The 20,430-nt window shown below is 41.2% G+C and overlaps 1 protein-coding gene across 1 annotated transcript in view; it reads left to right on the forward strand.

Annotated features, from left to right (window-relative positions):
• Nucleotides 1–20,430, forward strand: part of AFF2 (AF4/FMR2 family member 2) — a gene marked incomplete in the record, with an annotated part of 408,588 nt that overhangs the window by 234,936 nt on the left and 153,222 nt on the right. The window contains 3 exon segments of the mRNA XM_034781192.1: nt 13,235–13,327; nt 15,936–15,972; nt 16,239–16,290. Coding sequence (XP_034637083.1) covers nt 13,235–13,327; nt 15,936–15,972; nt 16,239–16,290 — 182 coding nt within the window.

Below are 20,430 nucleotides of genomic sequence, written 5' to 3' on the forward strand. Positions count from 1 at the left end.
ACTGGTTCAGGAGGCTTGCACAGCTAGACCAGAAAATCCATGTGGCCAGAAAATCAATGCTCGTGGATAAAGCGCTGAAGTGGGGCCCAGGAAAACTGGGTTCCATTCCCAGGTCTGCCTCTGGCCTGCTGAGTGACCTTGGACAAGTCATTTCCCCTCCATGTGCCTCAGTTTTCCTATCTGTAAAATGGCAATGATGATTAAGGCTAAGATTTAGTTATGGGTATTTTTAGTAAAAGTCATGGACAGGCCACGGGCAGTAAACAAAAATTCATGACCTATGACCTGTCCAGGGCTTGTACTATATACCCCTAACTAAAACTTGGGTGCTCTGGGGCAAAGGGCGGCCCGGGGGCGCCGCGGGTGCTCTGGGGTGAGAGACAATGCATGGCCCAGGACCACTGCTGGTGCTGGGTGGGGCGGCCGCTGGTGCTTGGGGGGCGGCAGTTTGTGGCCCGGGGGCGGCCAATGGTGCCAGGTGGGAGGACGGTGGCGCGGGACCAGCACTGGTGCTGGAGGGTGGGGGGCAGGGGCACGCAGCCCGAGACCACCGCTGGTGCTCGGGAGGAGAGGGGGCGAGACTGCCCCAGCAGTGGCTGGTGCAGCTGGCCCAGGGGCCACCCCAGCTGCACAGGCGCCCCTGGAATCAGTCGCATCAGCCACTGCAGAGGTCCTGGAAAGTCACAGAATCTGTGTGACCTCCGTCACAGACTCGTAGCCTTAATAATGATACCAGTCTCTTTTTTGAAAAGCGTTATACATGTTGTGATGAAAAATGCTATAGAAAAGCTAGGTGCTATTATTACAACGGTCCCTTCCGGCCTTAAAATCTGTGTGTTTCTGTGTACAATGCAAAACAGGCATCTTTTATTAAATAAATTGTTATTGCCTCTCTCGCCCTCTTTTTAGATGAGGGGAGACTTAATAAAACTGTTCTGAACCTCAAAAAAGATTTGAGTTTGGTTTGAGGAATGGGTGGAAGTTCTGGGAGGTGAGTCATTTTGTTTTAACTGAATCCGTGTCTGACTATAACTGTATTTGGGCTTTCTGACCTGTACACCTACGTTCCTAGGACGGAGTTGCCAGTTTGCCTGGAAAAGGAGATCTCTGCGGATACTTTAATACAAATTGGGGCTCATGAAGCACTCCCTCCTAAGAGAACAAAGTGTCAGCAGAGTTCCTCATTGGAGGCCTATTTCCATGAAAACAGTTGTCACTCTTTTTTCCTCAGCAACTGAGCTTTTGTTACTTTTAAAAGAAGTTTTCATGATCTCCTCATTACCATTTTTCTTAATGTGATAACTGTAAACTTCAAGAAAGCTATCATGTTTGAAAGGATACAGCAGCCCTTAGAAATGTTATACTAACTGCTTATGTTCTCCTTTGAAAAGGCTGAGACTGGGGATTTCACTAAATGTATCATTCTGTCTCCTTTTGCTGCAGCATTGTCATTTTATAGTGTCTTTCACTTATAACACAAGCTATCCTTCAAAAAGAATGCCGTGTTACTGCATCTAGCCTTTGTATCTCTCCAGCAAAGTGAGATCAACAACTCCCTTTGGTAATTGCTGGAACATGATAATAAATTGCATGTTGTACTGAAAAAATACTCTTTGGCAGGTTTATTCCAGTTCCACTTTGTATAATAACTGGCAATTGTCATTGCTTGACACTTGCTGGAGTTATGAATAACACTAGCTGCTTAGAGCTAACTAGCAGAGTAATCATGGTTCTGCTGGGTGGTCTCTACTTGGGCGTCTATCCAGCGTGCTTGTATGACCCCTGATAAACCATTGCTAATGAACAGACTGCTCGTGCTTTCGAGCCAGCTGAAGGCAACAAAGACAATCCATGTCATAGTCTGGTAATTTAGATACATTTTTGAAGGATGCTGATAAATTAGAGAGGGTTCAGAGAGGAGCCACAAGAATGATTAAAAGATTAGAAAACATGCCTTATAGTGTTAGACTCAAGGAGCTCAATCTATTTAGTTTAACAAAAAGAATGCTAAGGGGTGACTTGATTATAATTTATAAGTACCTACGTGGGGAACAAGTATTTAATAATGAGCTCTTCAGTGTAGCAGAGAAAGGTATAAAGCAAACCAATAGCTTGAAGTTGAAGCTAGACATACTCAGACTGGAAATAAGGCATAATTTTTTAACGCTGACAGTGATTCACTATTGCAACCATTTAGCAAGAGTCACGATGGTTTCTCTATTGCTGACAATTTTTAAATCAGGATTGGATGTTTTTCTAAAAGATCTGCTCTAGGAATTATTGTGGGAAGTTCTCGGGCCTGAGGTACGCAGGAGGTCAGACTAGATCTGTGGTTCCCAAACTTGGGACTCCGCTTGTGCAGGGAAAGCCCCTGGCAGGCCGGGCCGGTTTGTTTACCTGCTGCGTCCGCAGGTTAGGCCAATCACAGCTCCCAGGGGCCGCGGTTCGCTGCTCCAGGCCAATGGGAGCTGCTGGAAGTGGCGGCCAGTATGTCCCTCGGCCTGCGCCGCTTCCAGCAGCTCCCATTGGCCTAGAGCAGCGAACCACGGCCACTGGGAGCCGCAATCGGCCTAACCTGCGGACGCGGCAGGTAAACAAACCGGCCTGGCCCTCCAGGAGCTTTTCCTTCACAAGCGGCAGAACAAGTTTGGGAACCACTGGACTAGATGATCACAAAGGTCCCTGCTGGCCTTGGAATCTCTGAAACTAAGAATCTATGATGCCAATTGCAGGAGTTCTCTGGCCACCCGGGACTTGCTAAGTCATCACTATAGTGTGCCTGGCATTGTTGGCTACCCCAGGTTTTCCCAGTTATAAGTGAGGCTAGGACTTGTTTTGTAGTTATTTATTCAGTAGGTTCCAGCATTGTGCTGGGCACTGCACCAGACACAAAGTGAGAGAGTTCCTGCCCCGAAGAGTTTACAGTCTCAGACATTGGATTAATGGGTTATTACAACAATCTGTAACTCACTAGCCCTCTTTTTTTCCTATAACACAGGGGTGTTAACCGGCCACTTTTCCTTGAATGGTCTGTTAGAATATGTGCTAACTACTTATGCAAAACTATCTGTTCAACCTTGTCATTTACCTATGACACTCTGAGTACCTTTCCTAGACCTGAGGAGGAGCTCTGTGTAACTTGAAAGCTTGCCTGTCTCACCAACAGAAGTTGGTCCAATAAAAGATATTACCTCACCGAGCTAGTCTGTCCAGCCTCAGAGGCAGACATAGAGAAGATCTGATACGCTGAGCAGCTTGTGTGCATTGTGAGTGAAGTGAATCTTTAGTTGGGACTTGTGGTAGGTTAGAAAGGTGGGGTGGCAACTGGTAGGGAAATGGAGAAGCCGCTCCATGCGTGGGAGTTGGTTTGGAAGAAGACAAGGAAATGGTGAAAAAAAACAGTCTCTAAAAGGCTTGAGCTAAAAGAGAATCTCCAAGTGTTTATCTCTTCTGCCTTCTGACACACATTTGAGAGATTTTGACATTTCAGTAAGAGGCACTGGTGACACATTGCCGCCAGTCCATCACAGTCCATCAGTGTAAAAAGGAAGAGCTACATTTCCACACATACACAGGGAAGTTCATATTCCAGTACTGATCTTGTGGCAGTGAAGGAGATCTGGCAGAATCTTTGGTCTGGGGAAAAAAGCAGCCTTGGGAAAGGCTTTCTCAATACACATGATACAACGCTGTGTGCTAGCTTCAATTGTTTGTGTTTGGAATCCAATTTTAATGAAACCAAATCACGGTTTATAAAAAATAACTTGGGTTAAACTCAAATGGAACATAAAGTATCATTTTTTAAATCTTCCTCTATATGCCAAATCAAGTGATCAGTGCTCCTGTATTAAGAATAAAGCTAATTTATTATTGGGTCAGATGGCTGATGTTGAAATCCGTGGGGATTTGAGTGGAATCATCTTCAGCATATTGTGAGGATGTGGATTTTAAACTGGCTACACTGGGCCCAAGACTGAGTGTGCAGGGTAGAATGAACTGTTTCAGTACTAGTTCTCCAAAACAAATTGTGCAGTTTAGTTATGCCCATTATTGAATTTGGAGATGTTTCTTTTCACTGCTCAAGTGTTAGTGCTCCAGAAATTAAATGGGCTTCATAAGATCTGTCTTGTCATGTGAATAAATAACCGTTCATTGTATTTTGTATGAAAAAAATGAATTGATTACATCTGGCAATGAAAAGGAGGTGGTGTAATTTATTGTACAAATGTGCACAGGGTAGCACCATAGGGTGTTTACTGTCTTGTTTTGTAACTGTAAATTGTAATTATGTTCTCTTCTCAGTGCAAACCCTAAGTCTGGGGGGTTTCAAGGAAGAAAACAGTCAATACGAGACATGCTTTTTTGCTTGTGTAGCTCTGAATGGATGGAACAAATTACCAGATTCCCTTAAACAATTGCCAGTGCTGAATAGTTTCAAAAAAGCAGTTGCTTATTTGCTTGAAGGAACCCTGCCAATGTTTTTTAAATTGCAGAGATGAAATTATATGTTGGTATTAGTAACTTTTCAAAGAATTAGCTTTTTATTGCTTATTGTGCTTTTGTTTATATGATGCTGTTCCATTGTCAAGATGTTATGCTGGAATATAACAGTTCAATGTGTACTTCCTGTCTCCTGGGAGCTGCATGAAAATTAGATGTGCCATCCCAGGAGATTATTCCAAGCAAGTATCATTTTGAATGAAGAAAATAAATGGAATATGACTGTGCCTGTCAGTGGAGTTGGGAAGCTGTGGGAGGCATTGTATTAGCAGTGCTAGGCCACAGCAAGACTTCATCACTATGTATTGGGCAATAGAGTCATTAGTTTAGTCACCCAGAACGAGATGCAGAAAGATGCTGGGTTTTGTGCAGGGGACTTCTGGTACAAGTGACTGAAAAGGATCCAAAAAGGGACTAGACATTTGTACGGCTCACATTAATGTCTATAACTCCAGCTGTTCCCAGTAACATATTTTGGAAGGATATTAAATGTCCTGCCTTAGTGTTTGAGCCAGTTTTTAACTATTAGTGCTTAAGCTGAGTCCTAATGTGAGATGTGAAGAAGAGCTCTGTGTAAGTTCAGAAGCTTGTCTCTTTTACCAATAGAAGTTGGCCCAGTAACAGATATTACCTCATGCTCATTGTCCCCCATCTGCCTTCTGTGGGATTCTTGTACCTTCCTCTAAAGCATCTGGGGCTGGCCAGTGTCAGAGACAGGACCCTGGACTAGGTGAAGCTCAGACCAGGCTCTCTCCCAGCAGATGATTCCAGCCAACAGGACAGTTCTTGAGATGCGTTAATATTTCGTATGTCACAGCATGACACACTTGCTTAGCCAAGCTGCAGGGCCTTGATTGCCCATGCCACTTGTGTGAGAAGAGTGGATGTACCATGCTCTTGGCTTCATGGAAGGGGAAATCTCAGTGGCATCATCTGTTGGCCTCTCCCTGAGACCTTGCAGATGCTGCTATGTAAACATTCTGCAGGGTGTTGGCTGGTCAAAGCGGATTGAGTTGGGGATCAGCTATATCATCCCATGCTCAAACCCCAGATTTACACATGGAAACCCAGGAAGGAATTAATGCTAATGCCTGAGGCAATGGCAGTAAGGCTCAGGGCTCCAGCTTCTGTGAATCTGGGATGTCTTTCCCATCATATCCCATGATACTCCAATCTTGGGAGTCCTCACCTTTCCTTTAACCCCCTCCCACTGTCCCATGGCAACTTTCCCTTCTATTTCCCCGTGACGTTCTACTTGGTTTGTTAGGCTGTACTATTCCATTTTGCTGATTCAGTTCTGAAAGCCTGTCACTGCCCTTCTACATATTACTCACACAAATAACCTAAACATGGCAAGAAGAGCGATGGTAAACTGCAACCTCTTAATTATGACCCCATAGGGGAGTAGTTTTCCTTTCAGAAAGGACCTGATTTAGGACTTCTGCTCCAACTAAAATTCCTACTAAAACCAAAGGAAGTTTTGCCTGAGTCAGGAGTATCAGGGTTTTGACCTCTCTCTCTCTCTCTCTCTCTCTCTGCCTATGCTCATTGCCTTCTTAACCTACAGTTCCTAATCAAATTTCAGAGTGGACTCTATTATATGGACTGGAACTACTTTCTGGAGTGGACCACAGTCACTAAATTGTAATACTATTTTATATAGTAGCTTCATTATTTTCCCCAAAATAGTTTCCTGAGCTGAAATACCTTCCCATTGTAATGGAACATTGTTTTACTTCACATTCACAAGATTTGTTAGGGCAATAAATATGTCAGTCATGATTTGCTATTTTTTATTGTCTCGTAACTGCTCTAAGCAAAGAATATCAGTGTATTTTAGTTATAAAAGCTGAAGTGTGAGGGAAATATATTGGAAAGTATGAGGTAAAGGAATGGGGGATAATAACTGGAAGCTCAATAGAAAGAGAAAATATTCTTATTGCCATCACTTTCTTTCTGTAAATAGTCCCCAAATGTTAGCAAAACAGGAAAGGAAAACATATGTTGTAATGTTTATAGCCGACCTCTGTTAGCTTCTAAAACAATTTCTAAATTCATTTTCACTGAGTATGTTTTTTGTCAGTCCTTTCTGCTCTGCAAATATGGGAAGGTAAAGCAAGTATATTAGCACGGGAGGATATGGTATCCATCCCATACACCAGACAAGCCAGGGGTACTTATTTGTTGTCATGGAAAAAAACTACAAGGTGAATGCTTTTTTTTTTTTTTGGTATATTATGGTCAGGGAGAAGATGGGTGGTTTTATTTATAGCATAAAATCCTGGCTTTTGAAAAAGAATTTGTGTGCACTGGATTTTGGAATGTGTTTCATTTCATTGTAGAAGACTTTCGTACTGTAACAAGATAAATGATTTATTAGGATGACTAAGGCAACATTGCAAATGCAGCCATGTCGTTCCTTCATATAATGTGGGCTAGTCATATGCCGCTGATGATACATTTCTTGAACTGTCTGCCTGGGTAAACAGTTTTCTACATTAGTGCCTTTACCAAGGAATTTGGCTCTCTCTGTTAGGACATCATTAAAGTTATTTTCATAGCTGCTTTTATGTCTTAGAAACAAACAAGCTGTTGTGTCACTGGTTCCTGGGAGCTTCTTAAAGCATTGAAACGTGATAGTCAAATGCATAACTATAAGCTTTATTAATCATGTCCACACTGCAGGAGTATTCATACAGCACTGAGAAAATCCCCAAATACCTCTCCCAATATGTATTGGGCTCAGTGTAAAACCTAAGGTGGATTCCCTTGGGTAGTCTTTTCTTTGGTTATTCCAAATTCCTAGTCAGGAATTTGGAAGGGATGTCCCCATGTAATCAGACAAACAAATTGTCCATTAGTTTACATGGACTATTTTGCATCGTTAGTTTTAAAACCCCATTGGCCGTTTGCATTTCTTTTAGCTTTGAGCTCCAGTTTAGATTGCTTTTTATACCTGCAGTAGCCTTTTCTTTTTAGAGGTGGTTGACTGAGATTTTTTTTTTTTTTTTAGTTCAGCATGCCCAGCACAGAATTTAACTGTTGCTTGTTTGTTACTAAATTGACCGACTTCCTAGCAGAGAGAAAATGGGTAGGACTGCGCAAATGCAAAAGCTAGCAAGATATTGAGAAACTGATCACACTTTATATTAGGATTCCATTGATAAGTGTTTATAAAGGGCTAATAGACCATTAACAGATGTTTTAATAAATGGGGAATTGATTGTGATAGTCCAACAGGTCAACAGGTTGCTTATAACTGTATCTTAGAACCATCTATAACACATTCTACTGATGTGCTCATAGCCATCTTTAACACATAGTATTCAGGTCTGATAACATCTACTAAGTCATTTAGCAACCCTTTATAAACTATTTATCAATGGACGCTTAATATGAAGCATGAGCAAGAAATTGGAGGACGTTTAGAGCTACAGAACTAGTTGAGGAGCTGAAGGGACTGATGGATGAGGAAAGGTTGACAAAGAGTTTATACAAGTCATGGCTCTGTGCAGTCCCTGCCAACTCCTTCGCCAGCAGTAACTTCTGAGCAGAATGGAAATCCAGCCACAGTGGAGGGGATCATGCCGTGGAGAGTATCTTCTCCCTAGCTACTATGCCTGCTCTCCGTGCCTAATGCTGCCCTCTAAAACTTCAGATCAGACATTACATGGAGTGGCAGCAATGGGACCTTTATGGGTGCTGAGGCCAGGGAGAAAAATAGCAGCATTGTTGCTTTTCCATCGATGCATTTCTGTAGCTTTCTCATCCACACTGTATAGTAGAGGGCAGCATTTGGCCCAGTGAGATCTATCATGCCATGAAATCATCCTCTAAAGGAAATAGCAGAAACCCCATCTCTCTTCGATATTTCAAATTAGACTGGGCACGGTGCTCTAGGGTTCATTGTAGAAAGTGAAGGTGCCTTCCTGGGGATGGAGACTAGTAGCCCTCTTCCATCATGATTTCTGTAGTTCTAGATTGACACCTTTTGCCTAAATTTAAAACAAAACACACACACACACACGCCACAGCAACATTTTATTTTGAACAAGGAGGAAATTATGGAAAAATTGAAAGAGGGGGAAAGGAACTAAACTTTGAAAGAGGCAATTAACTTGAGGGTCTGGTTTTGCAAAGCTATTTTTCCATCTGCCCCTTTTCCCCTGGGCTCAACGCTCCAGCTCAGATCTGCTTTGCAGAAGCACACAAATCCCATTGCACTCCCAGTTCTCCCTTTCCGTTTGAGCTCCGATTTGGCCAGTGTCTCTACAGCTCTTAAAGAGTTCAGTCAGGAAAAAACAGTGATTCATTAGACCCCTTCTGCATATGTACTTCTCAGTTACTTACCTGAGGGCTTTTACAGCTAGAAAAAAGCAGATTTAGCTGAAGAAACGAGCGTGCCTAGTCCTAATAAATAAAACACATGGAGTCAATTAAAACAATGTTTAAATAATTTTCAGGAAGGAGGACGCTTGATGTTACTACATCAGTGGACCACAGTGACTTCTAAGCCAACCAACTGTGCAGCTTTACCTTCCCATTTAATCTGCAGGTCTATAAAAATAGGTATGCCTACTTACCATAGTAGTCATATGCCCAATCCATCAGTTAACATGATTTTGGGATTATTTTAAGTCCAAACCATGTGAAAATAAATCCTCACTTGATTTTGTGGACTTACTTTACTTCCATTATATTCCACTTTAAAACATTTCATATGCTCAGTTTTATTATTGTTACTTTCAGGAATTTCTAAATTTGGATTTATTAAATTTTTGAACTTTCCCTGGAAAAAGAAATGGTGTGATTCCCTGCTCTCATTGCTGGCATATGTCAAATTTCACAAGCTAAACTGAGTAAAGCCTTGCCAGTATTTTTGAGGTGGACCACCAAGTGAAAACAAGGTGTTGCAAAGTATAGTGCTGATGATTCAATGGGTGGCATTCTTCCCTCTAAGGCCACGATTCTCCAAAGATTGGTGCATGTGCTTCAATCTACACAAGTGAGTAGTCCCATTGGGTTTGGTGGAGTTACTGATGAGTATAGCTAACGTATGCATAGGTTTTTGCAGGATCAGGGCTTGAGGTTCGGATCCTGGATTGAGAACAGCGGAAGTGCATGAGTGCATCCACGTGGAGTTCTGTTACCTCAGTAGGACTCTGTGCGCATGTAGGGTGCACTCAGGCAGTTCTCAATGCAAATCAAGGCCCACGTCTACAGTACCAATGCCACCCCAGCATATTGTTAAGGAAAACTTGGGCACTAGACGGTATGTTTTTCAGATGAGCTGTAAAGTCAAGGCTTTCTCAGTTTGCAATCTTTAAAAGTTTATTAGCACATTAGATAATTATATTCCTCCTGCCCCATCACATCTTGACTAACGTGGTATTCTTCTTTGCTTATTGACATTAAAACTGTTGTGTTATCACAGTAGCTGACATGTTCTGTTCCACAGATAGCTGTACTTCAACCCATAGTTAAGGTTATGTCACAACTTCTGCTTAACGGTTGACCTTTCCAAGTCCTCTAAAATCAATATGCTTAGTCAGATTCCTTTGAAAGTTGGAGGATGCAGGGTAGGGTGAGTGACCCAAATTGGGGTCATTTGAAGTTGGGGATACAGAGATATAAGCCCCCTAAAAATAGCCATTTTTCAGAATGTTTCAAGTTGTTTTTTTGTTAGCAAAGCTACAGGTCAAACTATTAATATTATGTGGTCTCAATCTGTTGATCTTTACCCAAGATAACGTATGGCATCCACTAAATTTTTGGGGACCCAAGTTGAGAACGGTATTGGAGAAAAAGTACATTTTTACAGTGTGTGCGCGCTGATACAGAAAAAATGACTAGAATTCCATTTCCGCCATTTTGTATGCTTTAAATCTGAACTCTTGTATGTGCTCTAAAATCTGAATGGTTACTCCAATTGCTTTGACATTTGGTGTGTCTCATGAAGGCACAGGGTAGCGTTAATGATCCAAATTTGGGATTATGTGACCAAGGGGTTCCCAAGTTACTGGCTGCCCAAAAAACTGGTTTCTTTCTGCTGCCTTGCACCATTAAACTGTGGGGTACTAATAAGTGGATGAATCACAGACCGAATTCAGACTGATGGCTGTGAACTCTTCCTTCAATTAATGTAATAAGAATAAGTTAATCACAAGCCCTCATCTAAGGCAAAAGGAGCTTTGGACTGAGTGAGTGGAGATTGCTACAATTTGAAAGTTGTGGGTGGCAATTTTAATTTGGGGGAATGTAATCCCAGTCTTGGGGGGGGGGGAATTAGGCATGTGAATGCTTCCTGAGAAAGGAGGGGAATTAGAGGGTGGAGAAGTGGAGCAATAGGAGGGGAGAAGGCTATGGGGAGGATAAATTGGGGTTAGGTGATACAGGAGGGGAGAGATGTTATGGGGTCTCAGATGAGGTAAGCATGGCACCCCCTAGTTCTTCCAATGTCATCTCACTTCAGCACATGCATCCCAACCCCTTGTATTGCAAACGTCCTGCACCTCACAGCTCTGCCAGTGCATCCCAACTTCCCTGCATCCCCAGCTCTGCCAGCGCACCCCATGGGGGGCGGGACAACACCCGAGCGGCTCTGCAACCCCGGAGGTTGCAACGCCCAAAGCCAAGAGCCAAGCCCAGCCATCTCCACAGCAACGGAGCTGCAGGAGCCACCACTATGGGATGGCCGCCACGGTAGGGTGAGTGCTGGACAGGACTCAACCCCCTCCCCCTGCTAGGGTTGCCAACCCTCCAGGATTGTCCTGGAATCTCCAGGGATTAAAGATTAATCTTTAATTAAAGATTATGTCATGTGATGAAATCTCCAGGAATACATCCAACCAAAATTGACAACCCTACCCCATGGGGGGGAGGACCTGACTGAAACTACCCCAGCGCCTTCACCCCCAGACTATTTACTGGGTCACAACAGGCCATACATTTTTACAAATAGGTCCTGACCCCCGAAAAGGTTGAAAACCACTGGCCTATCTAATATATTGTCCCTTTCATCATTTTCTTGCTATGGAAGGGTTGACCCCTCCAACCTACCAAGACTCCCTGATTGTCTGCCCCAGCCCTGACCCCCAACAGAGGTTAGAACAGCATGGGGGCTACTCTGACTTCTGCCAACTGCTAGTGGTCCCCTAAGGGAATTTTCTCACCCTTGATGTGTTCTTACCCATATGCAGGAGCTTCTCTTGCTCTCTGTACATTGGGGATTCTCCCACCCCAGGGATACCCCCTACAGGGATTTGGGGTTCTTTCCCCCTCCTGCTTGAATGGCGCAAAGAGAGCAGACTGTCCCCTGTGCATAGTGAGTGGTTTCATTTACTTTTCCTTACCTCAGTACCGCATATCATGTGATCTCTGGAAGGATAATTAGGGAAGTGAAAGTATTTACTGGCTGCTTCTACAGTGAAAATATCTTTGCAGCTGAATGCAACCATCCTCATCATGTTTTAGCTGGCTGAGCCAAGCACCCTCAGGTGGGACTGGTTGTGATTGATGGTTCACAACATTAACCTTTAACAAGGTCTTCTTTCTTTTTTACTTGCAGAATGTCAGCTAGGGCTGCAGCAGAAACAAAGCAGCGATAGCTTGTAAGATTTGTTGTGATCAGCCTTAGGTTTTTAAGAGCAGAGTAAAGCTGCAGACACCTGCACTCGTGTAACACAGCCAGTAACATTGCTGTCACATGCAGAACTTCATAGATGAGACACTCTTTCTCTTTTGTTTGTCATAAAAGAATCTCTTCTGAGCTTTGAAAGTAAAGAAAAACAATGAGACAAAGATGTAACAGATCACCAGAGACATGTATTATTACCTGTCTGAATATTCATCAAATTACAAACAAAGGTAAGAAAGAATGGAGCAGCATCTGAAATGGAATGCACTCGTTGCAAGGGCATAGACAAGCTTTGCCGACAACCGCACTTCTTGCACTATCTGTGTTCTTACTGATTTTTCTTTTCTGAGGCTGGGCCAAGTCTGCTCCCATTGACATCAGTGGGAAAACTACCATTGACTTCAGCAGAAAAATGATTGGTCACTTAGTGTTCGAACAGACACACGGGTCTGTGTTTTGTGACCTGTGCCATTGAGTACCTGAGAGATTTCCATGAAGACATTTAAACACATTGTTAAAAATGCAAGACTATGGTTATGCTGGTTAGAAAGGAAGGATTGCTCAGTGGATAGGGTGCTAACTTGAGAGACCTGTGTGACCTTGGACAAGTCAATCTCTGTGTACTTCCATTCCCCATCTGTAAAATGGGGATAATAAAACCCGTCCTACCTCACAGGAGGATAAGGCTAAATACACTAGCGGTTGAGAGTTGCTCAGGTGCTAGGACGATGGGGGCCATTACACATACCTAAGATATCTGGCCATGGGAGTAGAGCCAGTGGCTTACCTGCTGGAGGCCATCTCAACTCAATGTTGGACATGGCTGAAATTTTTTACTGATGGGACTAGTAGCATTAAAGCATGTTTCCGCTGTACTTCCTGAGAGTATGTGATCCACTGTATAATTAGGGAGCTCATCCACCAGGTAAGGACTCGGGATGCCTTCTGAGCAAGCCTGTCCCTCACCCTCTAGAAGCAGATATGTGATGTTGGCCTTGTTGATCAGTCCAGGGTTTGATGGCCAACTGTGGGGTGATTCTCTCTCTTTTTTTTTAATTGAATGAATGACTTCTCAAAAACATATTTTTCCCCCACTAGGAGATGACCCATTCCTGGCCTCCACCTCTTACTGCTATTCACACCCCCGGCAAGGCTGAGCAGACCAAGTTTTCCATCCCAAGCAAGGTGCAGGTAGGTTATTAATTATTATTCATTCACATATGAGTGATCTTCACTAGACACTTTGGCCCATATCCTCAAAGATATTTAGACTCCTAACTTCCATTGAAATCAATTTTAAGAGCCTAAATAAGCCCAATTTGAGGATCTGGAACTTTACTTTTGTGATTTGGTTTCATTTTCAAAATTCTCTTGAGATGAAAATTCTCTTAATATGTTATTGATAGGGCTGCTTGTTCAGAACTTCAGAAGTTACGGTAAAGGATAAAAGGAAGGTGAATCTTACCTATGTTTTCAAATGAGTCTTTCCATTACAAATAGTATTTACAATGTGTTTATTTTTTCTCCCGTAGTTTGTGTAACACACTGGCAAAGAGTATCTTGGTCCCCACTAGTGGCTAAAACCAATAAAATAATATATGGGTCTGTTCCTGCTCTACAATTAAAAGGGCTGGTCCTTTAGCTCCAGGAATAGAGGCTCATGCTTTTAGATCCCAAAGTCCCAGATTCAGTCTCTGCAGATGACTCAACATGTGCATTGCTGCAAGTGGTGACTTATACTGAGATTTGAACTGCTGTGGACCTCTGCCACTTGGAGTCATACTTTCCAGGGGAGCTGGAAATGTTACCCCATAGTGTGGGGTTTTGTTCTTCTCTCCATGGGCTGGACAATGTCAAGAGTTTCTGAGGCTGCTACAGCTTTGAAGACAACAGAAAGCTGGTTCTTTCATTCATGCAGTAGAGGCTTTTGTAATCATGTACTATTTCAAACATTTAAAATCAGTTCTCCACCAATTTTGTCCAGTTGTCACTATTTGCCAGAGATTCTCCCACTCCAAACCCTGCCTCCATGCGTTGGCTGAAGCTAATGTGAAATCAGTGTGGCTATTGCTAGTAAACAAAACAAAGCAAACTCTGACCATGCCGTATTCCAGCAAAACATCATTGTTCTACTCCGCTACTGACAATGGCAATGCGCTTAAGTGCTGCTGCATTAAACATCATAGGCCAGATTCATATGTGGGTGCAATTCCTAACTAAGCTGAATACTGCACTCATTTATATTACTGTAAATCTGGTTAAACTCCACAGAATCCATTTAGGTCAAAGTGGATTCATACCCATATGAGTAAGCATGGAGTCTGGCACACTGGAAGCTATATCTTCTTAAATTAGAGCAGGACTAAATTCAGTGCTGGTTTTTTTCTGGGCCCTACAAGAATAGGACCATGTACTGCACTCCTTCACTAACTTCAACGAGAGTTTTGCATGAGTAAATCTTATGCTCTCAGACCCATTTAAAAAAATCTGTGAGGTTATAATAAATTTTATGAAATATAAATTAGGCTTTTAAAAAATCACACTTTAGGAAAGAGGAAAGAACATGGATGTTTCTAGGTTAGTTAACTTTACTGTGAAAAATACAGTACAAGATTGCCTACTCAGAACATCCCACTAAATCAATTAGAGAGAGCCAAATTGATAGGTTTTAGAGATAAAACAGATAAGAACATGTGGTCATATAAACCTAAAGCAGGCCTTATTATAGGTCCTCATCTTACATAAAAAAATTAAGTCTCCTCATTTGTAAAATAATGCAATAGAAAAGGCAGAACTTATCACAACAATTTATTTATCCCTCTGACACTCAAATTTAAAGTGCTATGTTTACTCTTGAAGGCATGATTTACCTCACAAGGGACTGACTAACAGTGCAGCAGAATATTAGGAACTAATAATGCCCTGAGAGAAAGTGTAGCGAGGGCTTTAATGACTTTAACATCCTACAGATCTAAGACTTTTAACAAAGTAGTGCCTGTCTCTCGGACTGGATTGTAAATAATGGCTTAATTTAAAATCATCACAAACTACTAGGGCCTACTTGGGATGAAGGCTGATTTGGCATCAGGTTATACCTCATTGTTGATTGTAAAGCCAAGGGAAAGATCAAGCAAGAAAAGCCTGTGAAATTAAGAATGTCATTATACATTACTGTGGGTCAGTGAGAAGCACATTGTGTGCAAAATGCTGTGTGCACCATACACCATGGGCCAGATCCTGAGCTGATGTAAATTGAGTGCAGCTTCATTGATTTCACTGGAGCTTCACTGGTTTACACCAGCTGAAGAACTGACTCTTGTGTCTTTGTCTCGTGTACGTAAGATAGCACTCCAAAACATCTTGAATTTCAGTTTTAGGTAATGACATGTTAAGCAGGTGGGGTCAAAAAAGAAGAGTGATGCTGCTGAACTTAATGCCTGGTTATTTTAAAACTCAAGACCAAGTTCAGCCTATGCAAATACTTCCCATTATCTTAAATGGGAAGCACATGTACACATCTGTGGGTAAGGCTTTAAAGGGTCCGTGTACACCAGCTGAGGATCTGGCCTTTTGGGCCTAAAATAGGCTAGGTACTGAGCAGTGCAAGTAGCATTCTTATGTACAGATAATACAGTCTTTTAAATTTTTAGTGTTGTTCTCTTCTCAGGCACATGAACCTGTGTATTTTCCTTCTCTGTTTATGTTATGCTTGTGCCCTTAGTCTAACAAGGAAAGATGTATCTACCATCTTCTTCCTTTCATTGAACTAATCCTGACATTTTTGTGTTCTTCATTGTAGGATTCCCAGCACCCGACCTCAGGATACAATGTACAAAGTAGGTCTTTATTGTCCTTAATTGAGACAATCGGGGTTGGTTGGTTGTTGGGGGGTTCTTTTTGTTTGTTTGTTTTTTGCCTCCTTAACATCATTAAAACAAGGGATGAAAAATTAATTTCTATGGTGCTAAAGCATATCAGTTCCATTTTTGATGACATATTACGCATTGTGGCATGTTGTGTAACCAAGTACAATTAGGTGGGTTGAGCGCTTAGGGCAACAGGAATCTTTTGACATTTGGAAATATGTTTCCTTCGTTTACAGAGTGGAGTGATCCAGCAGGGAAATCTGCCACCAAGTCAGTGCCACAAAAGTCGTAAGTATTGTTACTTCCAGATTTATATTTTGTTTTAAGTTTATCTTAAGGAATGAGCTTAGTTCTCCAAAGGTAACTGAACCCGGCTTACATACAATCTTGTCCTGGCATTCTGGTGTTCTCAACAGTGCTGAAAAATTCGCCATAAACCAGTTTTACGTCTTCTGCTCTTATTGCTGTTTCTTCTCCTTAAGCATTAACGAACAGAGGTATGTCTAAAAGATGAGTTTATTAAGCAAAATGAATGCCAATTTTATTTGTACAGCTTGCCAGAATTAAACCACTTTTAATTGGTCATCAGATACTAAGCTTCTTACAACAGAAAATTCAACCTGATGAATAGCTGATGCAAGATTTTTAGCATTTATTTATTGAAGGAGAGTAAAATATGTTGAAAAAAGAGGTCTTGAATTTTATACACTTTGGGACAGTTGACAGTCACGGATTAAAGAAAATCACGGATGATCTAAAAATATGGAGGACCTGATTATTCACTGAGTTACATCCTTTCCCATTATCTTGTGCTGGTGTAAAACTGGAGTAAGGCAGCAGTGAATTGAGCCCACAATATTTTGCACCTTAACCCATGGTCTCAAAGTGCTTTACAAATATGAATTAATTAGCAACTTTGTAAAATAGGTTACTATTATAGTTACCATTTTACATATGAGGAAAGTGAGGTTTGGAGCTGGCCTAAATTCAGAGCTGCATCACTTTAACTACTGGAGTGTTTTTTAAACTGATTTGGTTAAACCAAGATACACCAATCTGTACTGGTTTAACTAAAATGTGTTTAAACGCCTGTGTGGACACTTAGATGGATTTAGAAGTGGCTTATAGCAATTTAGTTTAATTCAGTCAGGATGCAATTTAATCTATATCTGTATAAACCAGGTTAAATCAATTTAACGTATCCACACCGCATTTTTGAATTGGTTTAATTCAATTGATTTTCAACCAGTTTTAGTTAAATCAATACAACTTTGTGCACAGACGAGGTCTCAGTGAGATCAGATAACTTGCCCAAGTCATATGGCAAGTCAATCACAGAGTTGGGAATAGAATCCAAGCATTCCATTCCATTGTTTTAACCTCTGGACTCCTTGACTCATGAAATAAAGTCATGCAACTTTTCTCATATGGGTAAAGTTACTTGAATGAGTAAGGATTTGCAAAACGAATCTCTAACACCAACCCTCTACATTCAATTTATTTAATTCTTCTGATTGGATGCAAAAATTGAAAGTCGGCATTTCAGTTTTAATGAGAATTATGAAATCTGGCTAATGATAAAAATAAATTGGTGCACGTAAGCGATATTTATTTTTCCAACAATATCATCAGATTAGTCCTTCCCTTATTCTATTGTTATTTCTGGAAATGATTTCAGATTTTAAAAAATATCTCTCCCACTGGTCCCTCTGATCCTGAAAACAAAAAGGATAAATTCATATGCCAGAATCTCTAAATGATGCAATGCTTACATCAAGAACCTTCTCTAGTAAAACATAAAAAATATTATTACATCTTAAAGTGATTTTTCTCCTAAAGCAAGTGTATTTGGATTCCACTATGAAAAATATTTTGGTGAGTATACTATAAAATACAATATTTCAATAGTTTGTATCCAACAGTAATAGACTTGTCAATCATGGTTTATAGTTATAAGCTGAATTTAAAAAGAACAGCGCTTCATAGCTCAGTGGTATATAGTGCATTTAATGGGACCAAAGCTCTCTATAGGAAGCCTGATATAAAACTCGAAGACACTGAGTACATTTTATGAACCAGTTGCTCTCTATTCTGCTGCTTGATCTAAAGTTCCAGCACTATCAATCAGATTTCTGCTGGAATGAACTGCCTTCTTATGGTAGGTGATGGATTTTACACATGACAGATCAGAGCTGCAATAAAGTTACTTTTATTTTTAGCTTCCAAATGAAGATCAGCTCTCCCATTACTATCATTTTTTCCCTTTTACTACAAAGAAATTATTAAGGCAGTTTCCAAGAATTTCCATAGGTCTTTGGAAGGGTTATATTGGTTAGGAGGCAATCCATTGTGTGACTTAAAGTATGGTAGGCAAGACTCTGCCCTTAGATCTACATGTACAGCTTCCACTAACTTCAGCTGGAGTTGGTTGCACATGCCTGAGGATAGAATGAAAGCAAAGCAGATTGTGGCTGAAACCAATGATGATATTATCCAATAATCATAGCTAGATGGCAGATTTATTGATCCTGCTATCATTATCCATTTTAATAGCAAGATATTTATGATGCTGTGGTTCCATAATTCCTGATGGATATGGATGGGATTCTGGGATCTACTGGTAAAATTATGGTTTCTGCATATACCAGCACCATTGCTCTATGCTACAGAGCACACACCCCAATCTTAGCTCTGCCCCTATTGGTATTCTTGCACCCAGCCACCACCTCCACTTATAATTGGATCTGTTTTTCACTATTTCATCTTGAGCTTCTGCTGCTAAACAGATGTGGCACAGGTGTGTTCATCTATTTCTATCCATTGCGGGAGGTATCTCTGAGCTGGACGCGTGTGTGAGATGATGTCACAGTTGTCCTTCATCTTTTTGATGATACATGCAAATCTTATGAAACCTGAGACTACCAGTCCCATTAACATCACTTCTGTTGGCAATCAAATTGACCCCATCAGTTCTATCAGAAATCTGCTTGTGATCTTTGATCAGGCATTGGACCAAAGGTGCTCACGTTCATTCTATTACCCAGCTACCCTCCTGCCAGCTTAGGAATTAGGTGCTATTTATAGGCAGAATGTGGTTTTGTCATGTTGAGACTTGGATTACATGCTGCTTTACTCTGCTCCAATAGACAATGCTCTGTGCATGTCAGATGTTGGAGGCTGGCATCCTTGCAGGGTCAGAGTAAAGGGTTTTTTTGTATGGTGTGTGGTTTATGGTAGAAAGGTGTGCACCTATAGGTGGAAGAACAGAGAGTATTTACTGCCAGGTGGCTTAACTTCCCATTTACTTGACTGTATGGGTTTGTGTCAGGCATATTAGTATGGTAACCTACATTGTTTCACAGAAAAGTATTTTTGTGTATGAATTTTTTACGTTTTTAATGTTTAAAATATATGGTGTCACACTCAAACGCAAGGGGCCATGAGAAATCCCAGAGCTGTGCAGGAAGTCAGATGGGGTGTGGTGAGTTGTATCAAGGATGGGGCCCACAAGGGCCAAAGGGCCTGATCCTGCAAACATATATAAGTAACTTGACTCACAAGTAGTCCCACTGAAGTGGTATTTTTATTTCTAGCCATACAGTTTTAATATGAAATTTATATATAAATATATCAAAAAGATATTGTAGCTGAAACCAGTAATGACAATATCTAGCTCTTATGTAGTGCTTTTCTTCAGTAGATCTCAAAGCACTTCACAATCTTTAATGTATTTATCCTTCCCCTGTGAGGTAGGGTGATATCATTATCTCCATTTCACAGATAGCCTTTCTGTGTCTCAGTTTCCTAAGTGACTTGCCCAAGGTCACACAGGAAGTCTGGTGGAGCAGATAATTGGACCCTGATTTCCCAAGTCTTAGGCTAGTGCCCTAACCATTGGGCTACCCTTCCTCTCCAAAGGATGGTCCAGGATTTGTGAAAAAACTATAGGACTTGGCTTCTCATCTTCTTCTGCTTCTTTTTTTGACCAGTCCATAGATTACATATAGTACAATAAATTTATAACCAGTCTACTCCTATTAGTTTTTTATGAAGTATAGTAAGGAGCAACAGATACAGTGCAACCAATTGCAAGGAGAAGGATCATCTGTCAACATCCATGAATTCAAGGGTACATAGTCAGCCCTTGACTGAGGTTTGTGTTATATAATTACCATTGAGAGTATGTCATCCTCAAACATCCATTCTTTTGTTCTGTTTAGTTGTTAGCACTTGGCCTGTGTCCAGTTGGAAAGCACCCAGAACCTTTTTAATCAAGCACATCCTGTGTTCTAAGTCATACTGCAGAGTACTCTTGGGTAGTTTCCATAAAAGCCCAGCTAAAAAGAAGAATGTAATCATAATGGTATTCTTTCCTTGTCATAAAATGACTTCCTATACTTATTGTATTAACACAGTATTAAAAGGTCC

This window comes from Trachemys scripta, chromosome 9 (genome assembly GCF_013100865.1).
Source record: "Trachemys scripta elegans isolate TJP31775 chromosome 9, CAS_Tse_1.0, whole genome shotgun sequence".
Lineage (NCBI taxonomy): Eukaryota > Metazoa > Chordata > Testudines > Emydidae > Trachemys > Trachemys scripta.